This window comes from Diachasma alloeum, unplaced genomic scaffold, assembly GCF_001412515.2.
Source record: "Diachasma alloeum isolate Michigan unplaced genomic scaffold, Dall2.0 Dall_scaffold_00681, whole genome shotgun sequence".
Lineage (NCBI taxonomy): Eukaryota > Metazoa > Arthropoda > Insecta > Hymenoptera > Braconidae > Diachasma > Diachasma alloeum.
In genome coordinates, this window is record NW_021680813.1 from 838,805 (window position 1) to 859,997 (window position 21,193).

Genomic DNA, 21,193 nt, shown 5'->3' on the forward strand with positions numbered 1-21,193 from the left:
CTTATCCACCGGCCGGCGAAGCGCCCCAGTATCTCTCGATATTTCGTGCCGTGTCAGTCTCACTCCTGAGAGCCAAACGATTTCGTCCCACTGGTATAAACCCCTCGTAACGCGGCGAGAGAGCAGCGAGAGAACTTTCACCCTTGGTTTTATAATTTTCATTGAGCGGAGAAATCATTCAACATGACTGTCGCTACTGAGGCCGAGAACAACACAACTGTCGCTGAGAAGGAGAATAAGGACGTTAAGGACCTTAAAGCGGCGTTGAACGAGGAGACGCCGTCTGACAACAAGCAACAGACTGACGATGAGACCAATACCGAGAAAACAGAGGGTGAGAAAAAGGAGGACACCACCAATGAGGATAACACGAGTAAGACTAATGTACACAAGGTCAATTTCGAGAAGGACGTCGTGTATCTTTATCAATTGTCACGCACACCATTGATACCATCAATTTCACCAAATTGTCTCAAAGTCGAGACTTGGTTGAGACTCAACGACGTCAAATACGAGGTAATTGCCACTCACTCCCCATTTCTTTATTCTTAGCTTCTATTTTTGCAATTCTCCTGCATCTCCATTATTTTATTTCCATTTTCCAGACGTCTAGATTATCTTGAAAGCATGAAAAATATTTTTTCCACTCCCTTTTAATTTTTTTTATCGAGTTTACTCATGTGAAAATTCGATTGTTTTATTCTTTTCTCATCAATTCGTCTGAATTTTTTTATTTACATTGGATTTTGTGGGGGGCAAATGTTCTTACATCGAAGTACTTTTGTTGTTGGGCTCGAGTAGGACGCCATTCTTAAGCCCCCTCATGTTTCGCCGTCCTTGTTGCATCCTCGCCCTTCCCTTTTAAAACTCCAGGGGCCCCCCCGTCAATGCTTTATATAGATTCCTTATGGGACAAAAATGCCACTCTGTGTTGGCGTTGTAAACGGCCCAGTAATGGGGCAAAAATTTCCGAACGAGGATGTTTTCTTTATTTTCACTTCACCAAGTGTGTTTATTCAATTTCCGAGATTTTCCATGGCTCCCTTTGAGTCGGCGGTATCGATTTCTCTCTGTCGGGTTTTTTTCCCTCTTTTCAGGGTAAAAGAGGGTAATTTAATTTAGAGGCTCAGCACAGAGTTCCTGGGGAAAAAAAAATAAATGAGGAAAAATAATGGAGAATATGCGTCTCAGACAAAGGCTATATTCATCCCATCCGACTTTCTTCAGCATTGCGACGTAGAATTATCTCTTCACTCTCGCGAGACGAAAATACGAATGAATGAGTTATGATTCATAGCGTTGTTGATGATAAGAGACCCGAGAAATGTCCAGTAATTTCTATCGTGAATATTTTCACGATGCATTTAATGTGTAGCAATGTTTGCAATTTTCTGCACGGATAATTAGTTATTCAGGGCACGATGGCAACAGTTATGCATCGTTAATATATTTTTAATTGACATTGGAAATGCACAGCTCTCTCTCTCTCTCTCTCTCTCTCTCTCTCTCTCTCTCTCTCTCTCTCTCTCTCTCGCTGCGATAGTCCCTGGATGACTGTTGTAAAAAATAAAGAGATAAAATTCACATTTATTTAACGCTCGCATGAGCACGACATTCAATGGGGGCAGAAGGAACTCAAGGCACTTTACACATAACAATTCTACAAAACGTTTACGTCCTGTCATTTATCTTTTGTAACATTCTTATTCTTCAAAATGGGTGGGGTACATATCAGCAACAAGTGATCTGATGTATCAAGAATTTTTATTTTTATGCACCAGATGAAATGCTCGTTAGGACAATTACCTCGTGTATTTTATTGCTACGGTATCATCTAAACTCATAAAACCGTTACGGTTTATCCGACCCCTCACCAGCGAGCTTAGTGGTCAGGGTCAGGGCATTAAATGACGGATTATCGGTGGCGTAGGTCATTAAATACTTTTCCGATACCGGGAATAACGCGGTGAGATTAAATCGACAATTAGCTGGTGAACGACGAAAGAAATTGACATTATTACGTGCATTAGCTTTCACATGCGAGGTGTATTCCCACGAATTACGAACAAAGGGGGGGATCGATAAAGCGTGAAAATTTGATGAGTTTGGGTGACTGGAGTTATAATCGATACAACATTGAATTTCAAATTGAGGGGTTGAGAAAAGCCTCGAAATTTCACTGCAACTTGAGCAAAGTAATAAATGCAAACGTTGAATTTCCAATATCAGAATATTTTATTCATTCAACTGGAAACTGAAGTATGATAAATCACGAGATTTTCGACGACCTACTTTACGACTGCATAAATCATGAAAAACTATTGAATTGCAGTAAAAATAACTCCATGGGAATAATAAAAATCGAAATCCCCTTGAATATTGTTACGCATTTTCTCTCCTTTTATTCCGTTTGTTCCGAATGAATGAGACAGCCACAGAGGTTTTCTCTCTTTCTCTCTCTTGCTCTCAGCCAAGTGTTGGCCCAACGACGATCAATACTAGCATACAGTGCGAACGATAACAGCCACGATGATGGCAACTCCGGAGCTGTGGAGTGGCGGGGATGTTGCCAGGCAACGGAAGCTGTCTACCCATGGGTTCATCGGCCTTCCTCCCATTCTCTCTCTCTCACTCTTCCCCCGTTTCACCCCTCTCCGTTGGCCATTCTCCCCCACAACATGTATAATACAGTGTTGGAGTGTAATTTTTTGTGAACGACGTAACTTAATTAATTACATTTGATATGTCGTGGCCATTAAGAAACGCGAGGAAGCCTCATCCGTCTCTTCCTCTTCATCTTATTCTTCTTCTTCCCCTCTCGCCCCCCCCCCCTCAATTAACTATGATTAAGTGACAAAATGTATTTAATTCTTTCAGAATGTCGACCATAAGATGAAATTCCGCTCGAAGAAGGGACAACTGCCATTTATTGAGCTCGATGGCTCTGAAATTGCTGACAGCTCGCTGATAATCAAAGAATTGAGCCAGAAATACAGAAAAGAGTTGGATGCTAATCTCACTAATGAACAGAAGATTATCTCACACGCTATGATATCGATGATTGAGAATCATCTTGTGTGGGTGTACACCTACTGGCGCAGCAAGAATATGGATCAGATTATCAAGGGGTATAAAATTAATCTACAGCACGCTTTTGGCTCACGTCTCCCCAATAGTATTCTCAATTTCTACTTCAAGATGACGTATGGGCGAAAGGTATGAATTTGAAAGAATTGGATTAATTAAACGAGTTAACGAGAACATTCCTGGGGTTCTCAGCGCTAGGGGTGAGGGTATGATTCATAGAATTATCGGTTTAATTTACAGAATCTGAAGAAGGTGAAGGCCATGGGAATGGGCGTACACAGCACTGAGGAAATTATTCAGTTGGGGTATGATGATCTCAAGGTGCTCTCTGAATTACTCGCTGATAAGCCATTTTTCTTTGGTGATGAGCCCACCACTGTGAGTATTAGTTTGAATTAAATTAATAAGTTATGATTTTTTAAAATATTTTTATTTCAACTGCAAAATGACGAATTTGAATATAAGAATATTATTTATTCGTGGTACATTGTTTCGAGTTTTGCTAGTTGGGATGTCGCCTAGTTGAAAAGACATGGATTCAGTTTGAATTAAAATCATGAATTTTGAAAGTTTATGCATATTTTTTTACATTTTGGGAAAGATTCCATCTAAAAATTAGAATTAGAAAGCTCCTTATTAATGCTCTGGACTACAAAATCCCCTAAGATCTACAGAAATCATACGTTTTATTTTAAACTCATTCATCCCCAATTTGAAAATAAAATGTTATCATTGTTTGTTAAAAATCATTAGTCAATGCATTGAAATTGAGGACAAATTCAGTTACAATAAATTAATAACAAAGAGTCAATTTTATCTGTTGATTATATTAATAACTATAGGGTTTCTTCTTCATTATCATAGTTTTATTATGTATTTCTCTTGTATACAGGGATCTCTCTTGTTAAGTGGTACAATGTACCAATTGCAATTAAATAAATATAAAGAAATGAATAAGAAATGAAACTTTCATTTTATTATATTTTGTGTTTCTTAAATTCACTGCTCTTATTTATACATTTATTTATTAAATTTACTTGTTTCGTTTTATGAATTAATGAGATTTCCACTGAAAAACGTTTATTATAATTTCAGTTGGACGTAACAGCTTTTGCTCACCTGGCACAAATCCTCTACATCGAGAAGTCAACGACCTTCGCACTGAGGGACTACATGCAAGAGAATTGCTCCAATCTGGTTGGCCTCTGTTCACGAATGAAGGACAGATGTTTCCCCGATTGGGATGAAATTTGTAACACCCTGGATTTAAATACCCACTTACCAAAACCACCGAAGGAGGAGGACAAGGACAGCAAAGGCGAGAAGAAAGAGACCAAGGAGTCCAAAGAGGGTAAAGAGGGTGATAAAGAGAAGGCCGATGCTGAGGAGAAGGAAGGTGAGAAGGATAAAGAAGTTGAGGAGAACAAAGAGAAGGAGGAGAGAGTGGAGGATAAATAAATACGTAATGGTCGATGGCTGATGCAGAAAATAAAATAAGAGAGGATGATGACGATGAGATTAAAAAAACAAATGATTAAGAATGAGTCAGATAAGGGGAAAATTATTTGAAATCGTATGATGAATTAAACGTAGAAAATTTATATAAGAAATATGAAACAAAGAGTCTGGAAGAGTTCACATACTTGCTTGTGTAATTTTCAAAGTATATATTACTGATTATTCATTTTTATTATATTGATTTATATTCATTTTTTATTTTTATATATTTTTTCTCATTTTAGAATTTATGTGTACCTAAAATATGCATTTTTGCTATTCTTCCGACTCTGCTGAATTTGTTTTATTGCGATGATTATTATAGTGACACTGGTGTTACAGAGTCAGAATGCAATATTGAAGCAATTGCAATAGATTTTGCCATAAAGATGATTTGTTTTTCTTTAAGTGAAGAAATGTAAAGTACGTAAATTTCCGAGGAAATCTTGAATTCCATTGAGAGTCGATTGCCCCTCCCCCCGATTTTTTACGAGACCTAATCATTTGAGGGAATTTTTAAATGATTGAAAAAATTAAACTCAATTTAAAATTGTTATGGAGTAAATAATAAATAGTTATTAGTTAAAGCTCTCTTGGCCATGATCGATTGAACAGTCGATTATTGGCGAAAGTTTAATGATAATGAGTCAATGAGGATAAAGGCCCGATAACAAATGCAACAAAATCGACCAATGGAGCAGCTCAATATAGCAAAAAAAAGTAACGGAACTAAAGTCGTATCGATAGTCAGCAGTTTTTTGAAACATTTCGAAAAATTTGTTCATTAAAAGTCATGAATTTTGTGATATAAATGAAAGCGAAGTTACGATACGATTTAAACAACAAAAAAAAACGACTGTATTATTAACCAATTGCATGCGTCATATTCTAATCGATTCGAAATTTATTGAGTAGTGTTAGCGAATTTAAACGAAAATGAAACACGAATGACGTCATCAAAGTACAATAATCATTTTTTCAATAGATTTAAATTAAAAGGCAGGAGACAGGAGAATTCATTCTGAGATTGAGTGAAATAAAGGGGGATTGAGTATCTCTTTTTATCGCATTTCATCTTGTTTAATGTCTCCATGCAAAAACGCTTTCGATGTTTTTGAACACCAGTCTTGCATTTGTAATAACAATTTTTTACACTTTTTTTTACTTTGGTCAATGCATCAACGCCATTCCTGTTAGTGGTAGATTTTTTTATATTGTATATTCTTTTTACTAAACGATATATTCGATAAGAAACCGATAAACGGTTGAAATATAAAAATACGAATCTTTTTACTCAATTTTTTACAAATATCATTTTCAAATCTCGAGACATTTATCATTATCGTATGCATTGCTCTTATGAATGACGAAATAAAGCATTTGGTTCGATCTTTTTGTGCATTCTCGTCGTAAATTGCACATATAATTTTCATCTATACATTATTCATGTCGATTACTTCATTAATATTCATGTAATTTCTCGTTTTTTTTAATTTTTATACTTGTAATTAGTTACTTCTATTCTCTATATTTTATGTTCGAAGAGTACTGGATAAATCGATGAATCAAATAATTGATTCATTCGATTGACGAAAAGTCCAAAACTATTACCATGACATGTCTTTCTGATAGCCGAGATGGATTATTTACTTTTACGTTTGCCTTATTTCTATTTTTTTTTTGAATAAGTGGCAGCTGCTGAATACTCGTACGCCTTTTAAATAATCCCGTTGTTTTATTATTGAACTGAGATGATAATTTGATTTTTAATATGATGATTAAAAAAATTAAAGAATGAACAAACATGTATTGTGTATTAGGAAATGAAGGGGAATGATGGGAAACGAATTGAAAGCACATGCAAAATAGTTTATGAATAGTATACAGTGCATATTAAAGTAATTCAATGTGAGTTATAAGATATTTCGGTTTATACTCAGTGCTATACATTTCACTGTCATTATTACACCACCATTAATTGTATCATGCGAGAAAAAAAATAAAATGTGTTTATAAATAAATATTCATGGACTTTTCTTTTATTACTCAGAGTCGGAGGGGTTCTCAGTCCCCAGTACCGGAAAGGAACATCGATACCGACAATTGTTTGCTGACACGAAACCTCTCAGACAGTTTAGAATGCTTTTACTCCCTGCTGGGTCTAAATCTCTTGGGAATTTTTGGGGCTTTCCCTGAATCGGTACTTTCCCAACCTCAGACGCCCTTGGGTCCTAGCCGCTGCTGTTAGAGCCATTAAAAAGAAGGAGCCCCTTGCCCATTTCTACCTGTCTCGCACCTCCTGGGGTCGTTACTGTGTTAAGGTCGAAGGTTCAACCGACAATTGAATTTCCCTCATTTTTGGATTTTTATTGTTTTATGAGCTTCGAGGTAGAGATCAAATATGCAGAAGAACGTATTGATTTTTTGGGGGCTGTTTAAGGGGGGGGGGGGCAAAATGGACAGTTTTTAGGGTGCAGTGAAGGTTTACAATATGTTTTTAAATTTTAAGGTCTATCCCGAGGGGCTACAATGAGAAAAAAAATTATTTTTGCCAAATATTCTTTTACTTGAGAGAAGCATTTATTTTTTCAAAATCGTATTTCTTCAATCGAGTAATTCCCAGGTGAGCCTGATATTAGGTTTCAATTATGACAATGATGTTCCTCTAGATACTGACTATGTTGCACATGATTTTGGATGAACTCCTCCAATGATTATTCATTTTGCATAAATTTCTCATTTTCCAGAGGGAAAAATTTCAATTAATTTTTTAATGTTGATAATTATTGAGGGAATTCACTTAAGGTCATAACTAACATGATCATCTTCTAGAGGAATATAATTGTCATAGTTGATGCCTAATGAGGATTACCTGGGAATGACTCGATTGGAGAAATACGGTATTGAGAAAATAAATACTTTCCTGAAGTAAATGGATATTTCCCAAAAATAATTTTTTTTCTCAGTGTACTCGCTCCCGAAATCACGGCGCCCCTCTGGCATGAAATTATTTCGAAATCACTGAAATCAAGTGATTTCAGCTTTCCGAAATCATGTGAAATCGGCTGAAATCAATGAAATCAATGAAATCACCGAAATCAATGGCGCACTGGCATAGTACGAACCCCGCAAGTAATTCGTGATTTCGAAACTGACACGCCTGCCAACGATGATAATAAAATGCCATACTCACTGCCGCAGTAAGATGGTAAAATGGACCGCTTTTCATCGTCATTAGTTCAAAATTGACGGGCTGGAATTAAACGAATTCGTTATTATTTGCCAGTTATTATTGCCAGTTTTGATTTTCATAATTTGACACAACCCGTTTTGCCCGACCCCTATTATTTATTAACTTTATTTTTCTGAAATCACTGATTTTGAATTAATGAAATCATAAAATCATCTCCCGTGACGCTCAAAATCACCGAAAATCGACATCATTTCGAAGTCTAAACGAAATCGAATTCGATAGAAAGTTCTATTGGAATTCCATTGAATTTTTCAAAACTTATTCGGATCATTGATATGCAGGAAAGTTTGAAAAAATTTTTGGTAGGATTATTCCATTTGAGTTTCGACTGATAGAAAAGCTTTGTATCCGAAGCGCTAGGTTTTTCGATTGAATTTTTACACGTGAATTCCTGCTGTTGTAATGAATAAATGATTGAAATTATCCCAATTCATTGGCCAATTTCAAGTCATACAAATTGCTCAAATTTCGAACATATAGCTATACTTATAGCTATAAAGATAACTATAGTTACCGAATATTTATACTCTCTCCCAGTTGAGTTTTTAAGGAATATTTGCGAATCTAAGGAAGATAGCGAAATTTTCGTAAATACATTTGTTATAGCTCTCAATCGGCTCTACAAAAAAGGTTATAACAAAAATTTTGTTATCTCCTTTAGATTCCAAGATATTCATTGAAAACTGGTCACTACTTCGCTACTGATATGTATAGTTCTATCTGTAGCTGTAGAAACGGTGATAGCTATGTATAACTATTTATGACTATAGGTATTTATAACTATAGTTATGGCTATAGTAATACCTACGAATAGAGTTAAACTCTAGCCGAAATAGATCGGTGACAGAAAACGTTAGGTGGATTTTTTTAAAAAGAAAAATTCAAAAATTCTGCTAGCATCTTCAAGATGTTCTTATAATCTTGAAAATGAGGCCAGATTGCCCCAATTTGTGTCATTTAATCAGCAAACATTGAAGGTTTAAGGAGGTCAGTTTCTTTATTGATACATACTTTGAGTCATTTCCGAGACGTTTTCCTGTGGATTTTCAATCGAACAGCGCACATATCTCCAACCAATCACCATCAGCGCTACGCTCTAACTTCCCGGAATTCATGTTGCCGAGCATGAAAACTTACCCTAACAACCCCTGTTTCAATAAAAAAAATATGTGTCTGATATGTGCATCCGTTTACGTCATGTTCACCACTGCGGTACCAAATAGAGGCGAAAATCTTTTGATTAATCACTGAGAAAGGATTACTTCCCTCCAAGAAACTTCAACTGCGTTTTTTGCGGGGGGAATTACGAATTGACAGTGGATTTAATCGCGGTATTCAGTTGCGTTCGAATGGATCGAACCAGAGCCTCTGCATCATCAGACGTCATGTCAATGAATTGAGGCAAATTGGATATTCAAATTAATATCTAGAAGTTGTTCATGTGAGTATTTTTCATTTTTGGTTGTTATGTAAACCTGCCCAACACTGTTAAAAAAAAGAAATTTCATGGACAAAAATAGTCGACTGGTCATTTTCAGGAGAGAGACACTGAATCCGATTTGGGGGAAAAATAATGAAATTTCAGATTTTACTGAAAGTTCCATGAAATTCCAAATTCTTGAGCAGAATTGAGAATATCCAAGTACTTTGGCTATTCTTTCTCCAGTGAAATGCTTTTCTACTTTTGTAGTCGGACATCAGAGCTTACAATGATTTTATTATTTAAACTTTGCAGGTCTGACTTTGAATCTTGATATTGAACCGTTAAAAAACATTTTTTAAATCTGAAAAAAAATTAGAAAGTTAACTTTTGGAGGAAGATTGATGAAATACTTAAACCATTGTAATTTTTTAAAATTTCGAGCATTTTCGGTAAATAATTTATAAATAATGAATGTTTTAAAGAATAATAGTTCTGTGGAAAATGTAATTGGAATGACGCTGAATATTCATGATTTTTTTCAAAATTTTCTCACGCATTTAATTTGACAAATTTGATTATTAAAAATGTGTTGAATCTATAGTGTTCTACCAAATGGTAAAAGATTCTTAGATATCCTCAAGACGAGAATTCCTCAGCTTATTTCAATTTCCCATGAAAAGGCGAATGAACAATGCCAAATTACGCTGAATTTGCAACAGATTTAAAATTTTAAAATATATTTATCGGGCATTTCTGATTTCTATTAATTTTCAGGGAATAACTGCACTAAAATTTACAGTTCCCATTGGTTTTTTCATGAAATTCTCAAATTTCAATACCGGAATTTCATGAAATTTCAGTGGAACTAATGTGTAATAAAATTTTCCAAAAAGTGTACCGGAAATTCAAACCAAAAATTTTCAACAATGAATGCCCATTACCATCGATCAGTTCTATTCAGTAATTTCTCGTAATTGAACTTATCAATTCGAAAACTCGAAACTATATAGAGGCATGAATTTGAATGGATTTCCTCATTCATTGGTTCAATTCTCAGAAGAAATTTCAACAATGGCTGTGGAAATACTGGACGTAGATCACTTTGCCATCAGTGCTGTTGTCACTATTTGCATGCAGCTGATATTCTTCTCAATAGCCGCGACATTTCAAATGGACAAAGTCACGGATTTTGCTGGCGGTGTCAATTTCATCATTGTAGCCCTTTTGACGTTCTATCTCGGTCAAGAAGGAAAAGTGAGTATTCACAATTCTTCAGATTTAGAACTTTAATTGTGCACTGGTGAAACCAATAAATTAATTCCACTTGAAGATCAATTTTTTTTACGAACTCAAAATCGAAAAAATATAGCAAAATTCTTGCAGAGTAGAGTGCACTGAGAGTAAAAATGAACGAATTGTTGATTTACTTCGTCGATGCCTTTTTGCTCTTCTTTAATTGCAAAAATTGTTCTAGACTTACGACAGTCGTCAATTGATGGTGACAGTGATGGTATGCATCTGGGGGGCACGATTGTCCCTCTACTTATTCTACAGAATCCTCAAGATTGGCCGAGATAAACGTTTCGATGATCGCAGGAGTAACGTCATAAGATTCGCTGTCTTCTGGTCGTTTCAAGTAAATATTGAATAACAAGTAGTCCTTTGAACGATTCAACTCGTAATTGATGAGTGAATTTCTCCAGGCAATCTGGGTTTACGTCGTGAGCTTGCCAGTGATACTGATCAACTCCCCTCGGCACAAAATTCCAATAGCTCCGAAAACAATGACGACTCTGGACAGCGCTGGAACTGGTTGCTTCGTCATTGGGCTTCTAGCGGAGACTTACGCTGATTTGCAAAAATTTGCGTTCAGGCAGGATCCGGTTAACAATGGAAAATGGTGCAACGATGGTAAAAATTATTTTCGATATAAGACATTTCGATAGCTTTCGGTCCATAATAATTGTTTTCTTTTTATTGTTGGCATTTGGATTTAACGAATTGACATTAATCGACCTTAATTTCAGGATTGTGGAGCTTCTCAAGGCATCCAAATTACTTCGGAGAAATTCTCGTGTGGTGGGGAATTTTCGTGATTTCGTTAAATGTTATCCAGGGAATAGAGTGGGTTGCGATCGCCTCGCCAATTTTTACAACGTTCATATTACTTTTTTTATCGGGAATGCCATTGTTGGAAAAATCAGCGGATGAGAGATACAGAGAGTAAGTCAATTGTTTCTTACTGAGAGTTAATTATTCCATTGTGAATTAATTCAGTTGAAACGAGTGCTAGAATTTTAGAAATAGATTTTTCTTAAAGTTTATGTTTTGGAGAAATATCTCATACTCCAAGGGATATTGGCTTATCGGTTCTCTGTTACAGTCCATTTTAATTCCGGAAAATGATTTATTGAAAAATAACAAACTTTCTAATGTGTTTAGGAATTAGTTGGGGGGAAAAAATTTTTTTTTCCCTTTATACTTGAAACCGCTTTTTATCACCTTCTCTGTAACAGATATCATAATTTCTCTCTATTATATTTTTAACAATATTCATTGCAAGTTCATGTAGGAACCAAGCACAATATTTAAATTTTATGTTGATAATTGCTGTTAATGAGGATTATTAATGTCACGTAGGGAAAAATTTCATAGAAAAATTTAGCACAATTTCTAATAAATTCTATTGAAATTTTGTTGAAACTGTATAAGGAGTTTATTGGAGGTCTATTAGAATTAAAAATCTTACAACTTTGCAGTGTTTTTCTCCAATCCAGATTTTTTTATCGAAAAAAGATTATAGATATGGATTTTTCCATACAACTCAATCCGTAAGATTTTTTACTATGAGAATTCTTGCGGATGAATTGTTCAAGTTTTTTCTTCAATCTTATTATGAGACGAAAAAATAGCGGAAAAGGCTTTATTAAAAACTTTAAATTTAAGCCCAAGAATTTCTACCGAAAGATCATAATCTGTTGACTTTTTTCTGTCAAATATCTCTAAAAAAATGAATTATTCGATAGAATTTCAGCAGAACTTCAGTCCTAATAGAAATTCAATAGAATTTCTTCAAAACAGCGCAATTATTTTGCTATTAAATTTTCTCATACGTTTCATGAATCTTTTTCGAATTAAAATGAATATTATTTGGCCTGATGGTCTTCAGGATAAAAAAACCAACAAAAAAGATTAAATTTTTTGTTTCAACGTTTTGGTCTCCATTGAAAACCCTCTTTAGGACAACTATTCAATCGTCATTCCCTGTATACCAACGTATCACAATTGATCGTTCACATCAAATTTGTAATTTAATTAATCTCAGAAATATCTTTTGAATTGTTTTCTCAGTAATGCGGAGTACCGGCAGTACAAACAGTCAACGTCCCCCCTGATTCCCCTGCCCCCGACAATTTACTCGGAAGTTCCCTGGTTCCTCAAGTGCTTCCTCTGCTGTGAATTTCCCCTGTACGATTCCCTAGATGTCAAGCCACGTTCAGCTGTCACGGAATCAACGTCGATCAGCCTGGCAGCGTCCACGTAGCTATAAATTCACGTCGGGTTTTCACTGCTTTGAATCCCGGCGTTTCTTCATTTCAAACAATTTTATTTTTGTACGATTTGTTGTGATTATCATTTTTATTTGTTGCAATTCTTCAATGACTTTTCAATTCTGTATATTCTTATTATGTTCTCGTTATTCTTGCATTCGATGAAATTTTATATTCTGTTTTCTAGCCTTCCCCAAAAAGTTGGATTTTTTCGTAATTTGTCCATAGTTTCTTGATTTATAAACTGAAGTTGTTTATTCGAATTTCTTATTATTCTTTAATCGTTACTAGGTAGAGTTTAATCAAATGAAAACAAATTTATTCCAAAGGAAAATAACTGTGTGGAATAAAATAATAAGACAAGTTGAAACTGCGAACAATTCTCTGAAGAAAACATCATAATCTGAATTGATAATCTGATTGATTGATGTTACTGCACTATTCACTTATCTGCTTATCTTATTCTGTAACAGGAATATTCTGGAATAGCTGAAAATTCAATTTATCGATGGACAATTGAGCCAAAGAGTGATAGAGAATCGAAAAAAGTGACATTCTGTGAATGCTATTTTCTGAATTGTTTTTGGATCGAGAGTGAGAGATGAAGTTTAAACCCTGACATGGACCCCCTGGGGTCGCATGACAGTTCATATCTCCTGACAAAATGCATAATTATTTGATTTCAAAGGGAATTTTAATGTTGAGAAAAGCGTTTTTTGATAGTCTTCTAGAAAATAACATATTTTGTTTTTCTATGAGACATTAGGAGAAATTAAATTGTATCTGACGGCGTAAGACCTGTCATTGGGAGCCAAATTTGAGGGTACATAAGGTTCTCTGAGATAGATAATCATTTTGTAACAATTTATTGATTGACATGACCTACTGTTCATGTCAGGGATTAAAAGAATAAATCTAGTCTGTAAACGAACAATTTAAGCTCAACGAGAAATAACGAGTGTTGAATGCAGAAATTCTATTTAACTAGGGGAAAAAAATACGATAAAACTCAAGAAATACCGAGTTGGTGTCCAACGATGACGTATTTATAAACAAAAAAAACAGGATTGAAGATAAAATTTATCCAAAGGATGTCTTCTAGACTGGACCAATAGCCAAAGAGGGGTATAGCTATATCAATTAGATGTTATTAGGTTTCAAAATTTTCCGAGGCCTCATTGTAATGCAATTACGTGTGTACCAACACTCTGGTCCTCTCAAAATACAGTTAACGTCCTCAATGGAGTGAAATGCAAATGGATCTGATCATAATTTGCTCTGATTTCACTTCATCAAGGGGTTTCGTACGTAAAAGGTGAATAAATGATGAAATTATTATTTATCTCACGAAATTAATCAACTGATTAAGAATTTAAATTTTGTAAAACTCCATTTCAATTCTTAATTATTTGGAAATAAGACCTACAGAATTGGAAAAAATACATTGTGTGATAATTTGTGGATTGACCTCATAATAAACCTTTTACAAACGAAAAACCTTAAAAAATCATTCAACAAATTGTTGTCTCAAGCTCAGTCCTAGCGAATGCTTCCAGTGCATGAGAAAGAACTTCTTAGCTCTAAGAGAACCACAGAAGAAAACTAAAAATTCAAATTTCTGTGTGTCCTGTAAATTCGAAGAAGCCTTAGTATTTCGTAAAGAATAAAATTGTATCACTAATTATAATTAATCAAATCAATGGGGAAAATTAAAAAATGCAGTTGCATCTAGTTGAATCGATGAATAAAGCAAAATTACTAATGATAATAGGGGCGTAAATATTTAGACAATAGATTTAATGGAAAAACGAATTTATTTCTCTTAAAATTTGTACATAAATTCAAATCGCCTAGTTCACTAAATATTAATCAAAAATATGAGTCTTCAACGAGAGAATATTAATTAATAGGTATGTAAGATGGTAAGGGCCCTATAGGGGGTCTTCTAGGGCGTACTTCCTCAGCAATTGGTTGTGATTTCATCTCAGTATCGCCAGTGATAACAGAAACATCGGGCTCCTCCGATGATTTGTGCACCATCTTCATTACCCTAATTTTCTTATTGATATTGGACTTTTTTCTCTCTAAAGCGTCGTTACTACAGCTATCATCGTAATATCTCTTTTTACTGTCATCGTGAGATGAAATGTCAACCGATTTTCTCAGTGATCTTGGCTTGTTGAATGAGTTTAAGGGTCTTGGAAGCCTCAGAGTATTTTGCTGTGGTAACAAACATGTTTTATGAGGATATGGACAATTCTTACCTTTTGCACATTTCCCGTACTTGTCAAATTCAGGACAAATGTTGGTATGACGCTCTTTGCACTGTGAAATAATTTGTTGGATGATAAATAGTTAAAGAAATTTGGAAATTATATCACGTGGCACGTTGCAGCGCCATTGATTTATTGTGAAATTTTATCATATCAAGTTGTAATGTTATTGATTCTGTTATTTATTGGAGAATAAAGAGATTGAGATGTTTGGAGATTCAAAATATTTCTGCAGTGGTACTGTACATTCTACAGTTACAGATCGATTGAGACAATATTGTTCAATTGAATTGAATTTCGAAAATTTGAAAGTGAGAATGATCTTAAATATTTCAGAAATGGCGAATTCCATTCAAAGATGGTTCTTATGATCGTTTTCGTAAGTGGAATTGGTTGAGTCATAAGATTACAGGATACGTTTGCACTTGATGGAAAATTGAACATAAAATTTTATTTCATAAAGAAACATTCGTCTTAATTCGAGAAAAAAATCCCAGAAATTTGAAGACATGAATGTAATTCTGAGGATTTTCTATTGGAAATGACAGATTAAAGTTACCATCAATGTTTTAAATAATTACTTTTAATCAAGGAAAAATATCCTTGTGTATTTGATCATGACTTTCCAGTCGAAACGTTAAAATTTCAAGACTTTAATTCAATTCTAAAGATCTCTTAATGCAATTTTGGAACGAAAATTGTCAAAAAAATAGATTAATATCACCGATCAGTGTAAAATTATAAAGAATATTCTGTTACACCTGGAAATGTTGAAAATCTCAATCAATTTGATCCAATAAATTCCAGAATAAATTGTACCATTGAAATTAAGAGAATGTGAAAATGAATTACCTGATCACCCTTGGCACAGTATCCTCGGAGAAATGGCACGCATATCGGGGTATTCGCCGAAACCTTGACATGGAGATACTGACAATTATCACGTGTGCAGCAGCCCTCGAGGAAGTACTTGCACGTTGGCATTTTCTCAGGCCCAACGTCGTGCGACAGTGGACAATTATCGAGAAGGCATTTACCCTGGAGGAAACTAATTTTCGAGATATTGATCAGCGAGGTTTTGTCATTCAGTTGAGGAATGATTGTTGGAATAATCAAAACTACAAGTTAATTGTTAGATAATGAACGTGAATCGTTTGTTGATGAGCTGACGATGTAAAAGAATAACAGATTTTCATAGAATTCGGTGCATGCAGAATTAATAATTTGCGATAAGGGCATATGTACTTTTTACATAGGGCTACTTGTTTCTTGTCATGTACTTTGGGGCAGGTACCCTTGATATGTTTAGCACAGTAGCCAAAGCGTTGAAAGAGGAGACATGGCTGATTATTTTTGCACATCTTGTGTCGTAATATTTGTAATGACCTCTGTTTCACTCGATTGCTGAAAAATAAATTAAAGTGTGAGATTAAATCAATGAAATTGGTGGTGTCAGGAGGATTGCTACCTTATGACGTGCTTGTAGTTGGATTTTTGTCCTGGAGTCTGTAGGATTGTTTTGCGCAGATTACTGGTGTTTATTTTTGCTATCTTTCCGTTTATTACGACGTGAGTGCGAAGTTTTCTGGGTCTAGAGGAGGCAGGAGTAGGCTTCTTGGGGGGCTTGGGGGATGCACTACTACAGGAGCTCTTCACCAGGCGTGATTTAGAAGAACGGTAGAAAACTCCGTCGATGTTGACGAGGTTCTTGTTGTTGGATCTATACCAGGGGTTTTTGAATATTGAATTGGCTAGTTGCGATGTTAGGGGGGATTTTGTCAGTTGAAGAAGTTTCTTGATGTTTTCTCCTAAATCCAGCCATTATCGAGGTAAAATGAGAAACCAACGTTTGGGCGAATGTCCCCAGACTATTTTCAAGAATAAATTCTGCAGTGAAATTGGTAAACTAGGATCAGTGCATTTTAAACAATTTTTTTTGCCAAATCACTTGCAGAAATTGTTGGGTAACAATTGAACCAAAAAAACACATTTTCCAAAAAAAATCAATTATTCTAGTTTACCAATTCACCACAGAATTATAGGAAGACTTAATTCACTGGATGGGAAATTTTTGTATTCCATTGGCAATAAATACATTTTCTGCACTGCTTCTTACGATTTCTCGTCTGGGAATTGGTATTGCATACTTCCCAAACTCGAAAACTTGAAAATCATTACAAAAAATCTTGTCCCGGGCTGTTGCCATGGGGTTTTTTTACTCATGTGGCGTTGGCGTCCGAATCGAAAACGAAAAATACTATTTCGGGGACTGATATTGACCTTTCCCCGAACTGGCAAAAGTGAAAGTCACTATGGAAAAATATCATTTACCCCTAGTGCCACTGGGGTTTTCGACGCGAAATATACGATTTTTTTCATTCTCAAATCGTAATTTTGTATTAATTCAAAAGGGTTTTTGTGTCTTTTGTAAAAGTTGTGGAGGTATCCCCAGATATTTTTGAAGAATAAAATTAAAATTGATTTTATTCAGTGGATTACAGGCTGTTTTTGTAATGAAAACAACAGAAAGTGGCCTTTTGCATCCCAAACGACATTTTAGTACCGGTCCAGAGGGGTTTTTCTCTTTTTAGACAATTTTGGGGGGAAATGTATAGAGATACTATACATTTCCAAAGAAAAAGAATAATGTAAACTCTATTCACTGAATGGGATTTTTTATTTCTATGGGAAAAAAAACGAAAATGTACGTTTTTTTACCCCTAAACCACCCCTGAATCCACGAGGCTAAGTATTTTTTCAGGCAACTTCGGGAGATCTCCCCAGACATTTGTCAAGAATAAAATTTAGGTAGTTTATTGATCAGTTCGACAATTATCAAAAGTGTCAAATTTGATGTTTCAAGATTTCTCACTTCAATATAAAATTGTTAAGACCCGGGTGGATTACCTTTTGAACTTCATCTTGATTGTTTTGTTTTGATTTTGAGAATTTAAAATATTCTCCAATTGTGCAAGAAAATACAATTACAGAAACAACTGAACATTTTCAAAGAGGGTTTGTAAATAAAAATGGGGAATGCATCCAATAGAAAAAAATTGCAATATTCAGTTCTTTTCTACTTTTTGTTGGTTGCACAATAACACAATTTTTGGGTACTCCAATGCTACGTAAAATAAAATGGCAACTGGAGAATATTTTAGACGTTCAAAAGAAGATTCAACCGATCCTTAACTATAAATTATCTCGGTAACGAGTGGAGGGAAAACCTTGAAGATCATTCTTGGGAATTATGTCAGCTATGAAAAAGGCATTTCAACATTTTCATCCAACTTCACTCATCCTCGAATTAAATACGCAGCTACCAAAATGCACATCATTAATTCATGCTTAAGCTCCATAAATAATGATAAATGATTTAAAAAAATCTCACCCTAACGTCCTCCTCGTGACTCCAGCCTTAGTCTTCTTAGCCCCAGTCGTCCTATCAATCTTGTACTTACTCCCCGAGCCCTTGGAACTCGAAGCACTGGATTTTAGAGTAACCTTGACATTATTAACCTTCCTCAGGGTCCCCACCTCCCTGTTGATCCTCTTCGATTGCCCCAAGACATTATTAATCTTCTTCAAAGTGCTGTTCACCTTCCCCCTAACTACATTAACTTTCCCCAACTGATTTGACCCATTAACTTTCTTCAATTGCTTGCCCCTAGTGATCTTCCTGATTTGAATCTTCCCCACCGATTTCTGAGCCAAAATATTCCCACAATTTTTCCCAACGATCTTCATCGAACTCTGAGGACTGCTTTTCGGTGGTATCCTCACCAATTTCCTCCTCGACAGTGACACTAAGTTCGGAGAGGGACTTTTCTCAACAAAAACTTCAGGTCTCGTTCCATCCACTCCTAACCTTGAACTCTGAATTTTAGCTTGGGCCTCATCACGACAAATTTCCTCCACAATTTCCACGTCTGGAATTCTACTCGTGAGTTTTTCCATCAATCTCGGGTTCACGTAAACCGATTTCTGGACACTTGGAGACTCTTGACAGTCTCTTTTGGAGTTGACGAATGTGTCCGGGATCATTCTTTGTTGGATTCCACCATGTGTTAATGCATGTGCATTCACCATCCTTGGATTCACGTGAATAGCCATGTTGATGTGCACTTTTGGATTTATGTGAATAACATTTTTCGAGGTCTCCTTGAACATGGGGTTCACGTGAATTGTCGAGGGTTTATAACTCCCCTGCATTTTTGTGGAGCAAAACGATGTGTAACGCAGTTGAATAAAGAAACTGAAGCCATAAACTCAAGGACGTCCACACTCGTCACTTCAATGGAAATTTAGGGTGATTCTCATGTATCAATGGATTACGAAATGTCCTAATTAATTACCAATTCGATAAATTAATTATTTTCAGCATCGAAAAATCGATTGTGCATCTCAAGTAGAGATGCGAAGGCGTCATGTGACCGGTCATAAAGTGGTTATGTGACCGTCAATGACGGTCACATGACGAGGCCCCAATGACCACCGGTCCGGTCACAAAAAATGTTTCCATGACGGTCACAATTGGCCGACAAACTGTGATGGTCATTTTGCATCTATATAGATGAAACACTTTTTTGTTCATCTATTTTTTTTCTAATTAACTAGAACTCTTGACTTCGTTTATTTTGTTCCAAAGATGAAAAGAGTAATCATTCTCTCATGAGTATGCCAAAATATGTGTAAGCACATGTTTCATCATTTTTATAATTAAAAAAAGTTATTGTACAGTTGTACACATACATTTCGACTCTTCCATAAGTACCTTATAATAAACGATAATTGATAATCAATAATAAATTGAACGAATAAACGATGCCAATTATGTAGAAATTATATGACCGTCACGAAAAGAAATATATTTATGAGGGTTATTTTGCACCTATATAGATGGTTTGGTAACGGAAATTACTATTTTACTCTTTTGACAGTAAAAAAAAAACGCTTTTTAATTCTGTGACGGTCACAAAAAATTGTGACCGTCATTTGCCATTAGAAATTTCGAGACGTCACATGACCGTCATTTTTTGGTCATATGACACAATCACGGTCATATGAAAGATGAAAATGACGGTCATTTCGCATCTCTAATATCAAGAGATGATTTTATGAATTGTTTTGATGAATTATTACGTTCCAAATGATTTTTTTTCTTTGAAAGTACAGGATTAGGTCGTATCGCCATAAACGAATCACTTATTAATTGTATGTATCGAGTGGCGTTGGTTTCATCCCTCAATCTCAATTAGGAGAGGAGAAATTAATTTTTTCATCACGCTGTGACGAAAAGTGAACTTTTCGGCACGCTCCACGTGCCTAAAAGCCCAATTTCCGCCACATTGTGATGAAAAATACTGTTCGTAACTCGTGAAAAAATGTTTTTTTGCTCGTGGGATTATATCACTCGCCTTCGGCTCATGATATAAACCTCCCACTCGCCAAAAAAAAACTTTTTTGCACACGTTACGATATATACTATTAATTGCAATCGGGAAGTATTCCGGGGCCACTCGGCGCTTGAAAAAGTATGGTCAGAGATTATGCGGGAGATTGCCAGCGCTTATGGTAAAGTTTCAACCGCAAAATTTCGTAGCGGTGGCGCATGAACTAATCCAGAGTTACGTACCCGTAAGGCAGGGAGCGTACAAGATATCAAGTATACGCATGGAGGTATAGTACATAGAGCGCTCGTTCTCCATCTTACCCACAGTATACGCGCTACGGAGTTTCGGACAGAAATAGACAGTACTGTGCAAAAGAGACAGCCTATGTAAGGGAGTATCTCGATCTCTCTAAAGACCACCATACGCAGACGCACGACGTACGCAGACCTGGTCCGTGTGGACACGGTCTGTGGTCTGTACACCCCCATGCACGGAACGACCAGAATGTCTGCGATACTGATACCTTCATATGATTTTAAACAATTCCGCGATGAATTTTCTTCGATTAAGAGTATTCCGATCATTGAATGTTTTTGTTTTTACTTCAAAAATGATGAAAAATGAAATAAAGGTCTTCATTTTAATATTTTGTATGGATTTCAACAATATTCTCACTGTAAATGGGTAATTTCATATATGTATTTCAATGGAAATAT

General features: G+C 35.5%; 3 protein-coding genes across 3 annotated transcripts; 2 read left to right on the forward strand and 1 right to left on the reverse strand.

Annotated features, from left to right (window-relative positions):
- The first annotated feature begins 25 nt into the window (after positions 1-25).
- On the forward strand, positions 26-6,605 carry LOC107044139 (failed axon connections). The gene is made up of 4 exons (XM_015265915.1): positions 26-516; positions 2,878-3,216; positions 3,328-3,465; positions 4,183-6,605. Exons 1-4 carry the CDS (start codon positions 184-186, stop codon positions 4,543-4,545), a joined length of 1,173 nt encoding a protein of 390 aa, XP_015121401.1. The 5' UTR covers positions 26-183; the 3' UTR covers positions 4,546-6,605.
- A 2,398-nt stretch (positions 6,606-9,003) lies between these two features.
- Positions 9,004-16,518, forward strand: LOC107044167. Its single transcript, XM_015265956.2, has 6 exons — positions 9,004-9,278; positions 10,318-10,514; positions 10,735-10,896; positions 10,964-11,171; positions 11,288-11,483; positions 12,612-16,518. Exons 2-6 carry the CDS (start codon positions 10,332-10,334, stop codon positions 12,802-12,804), a joined length of 942 nt encoding a protein of 313 aa, XP_015121442.1. The 5' UTR covers positions 9,004-9,278; positions 10,318-10,331; the 3' UTR covers positions 12,805-16,518.
- Positions 14,607-19,523, reverse strand: LOC107044166 (zinc finger CCCH domain-containing protein 3). The gene is made up of 5 exons (XM_015265955.1): positions 18,476-19,523; positions 16,553-16,804; positions 16,330-16,488; positions 15,937-16,132; positions 14,607-15,136 (listed from the first exon to the last, which is right to left on the reverse strand). Exons 1-5 carry the CDS (start codon positions 19,294-19,296, stop codon positions 14,711-14,713), a joined length of 1,854 nt encoding a protein of 617 aa, XP_015121441.1. The 5' UTR covers positions 19,297-19,523; the 3' UTR covers positions 14,607-14,710.
- Positions 19,524-21,193: the final 1,670 nt, after the last annotated feature.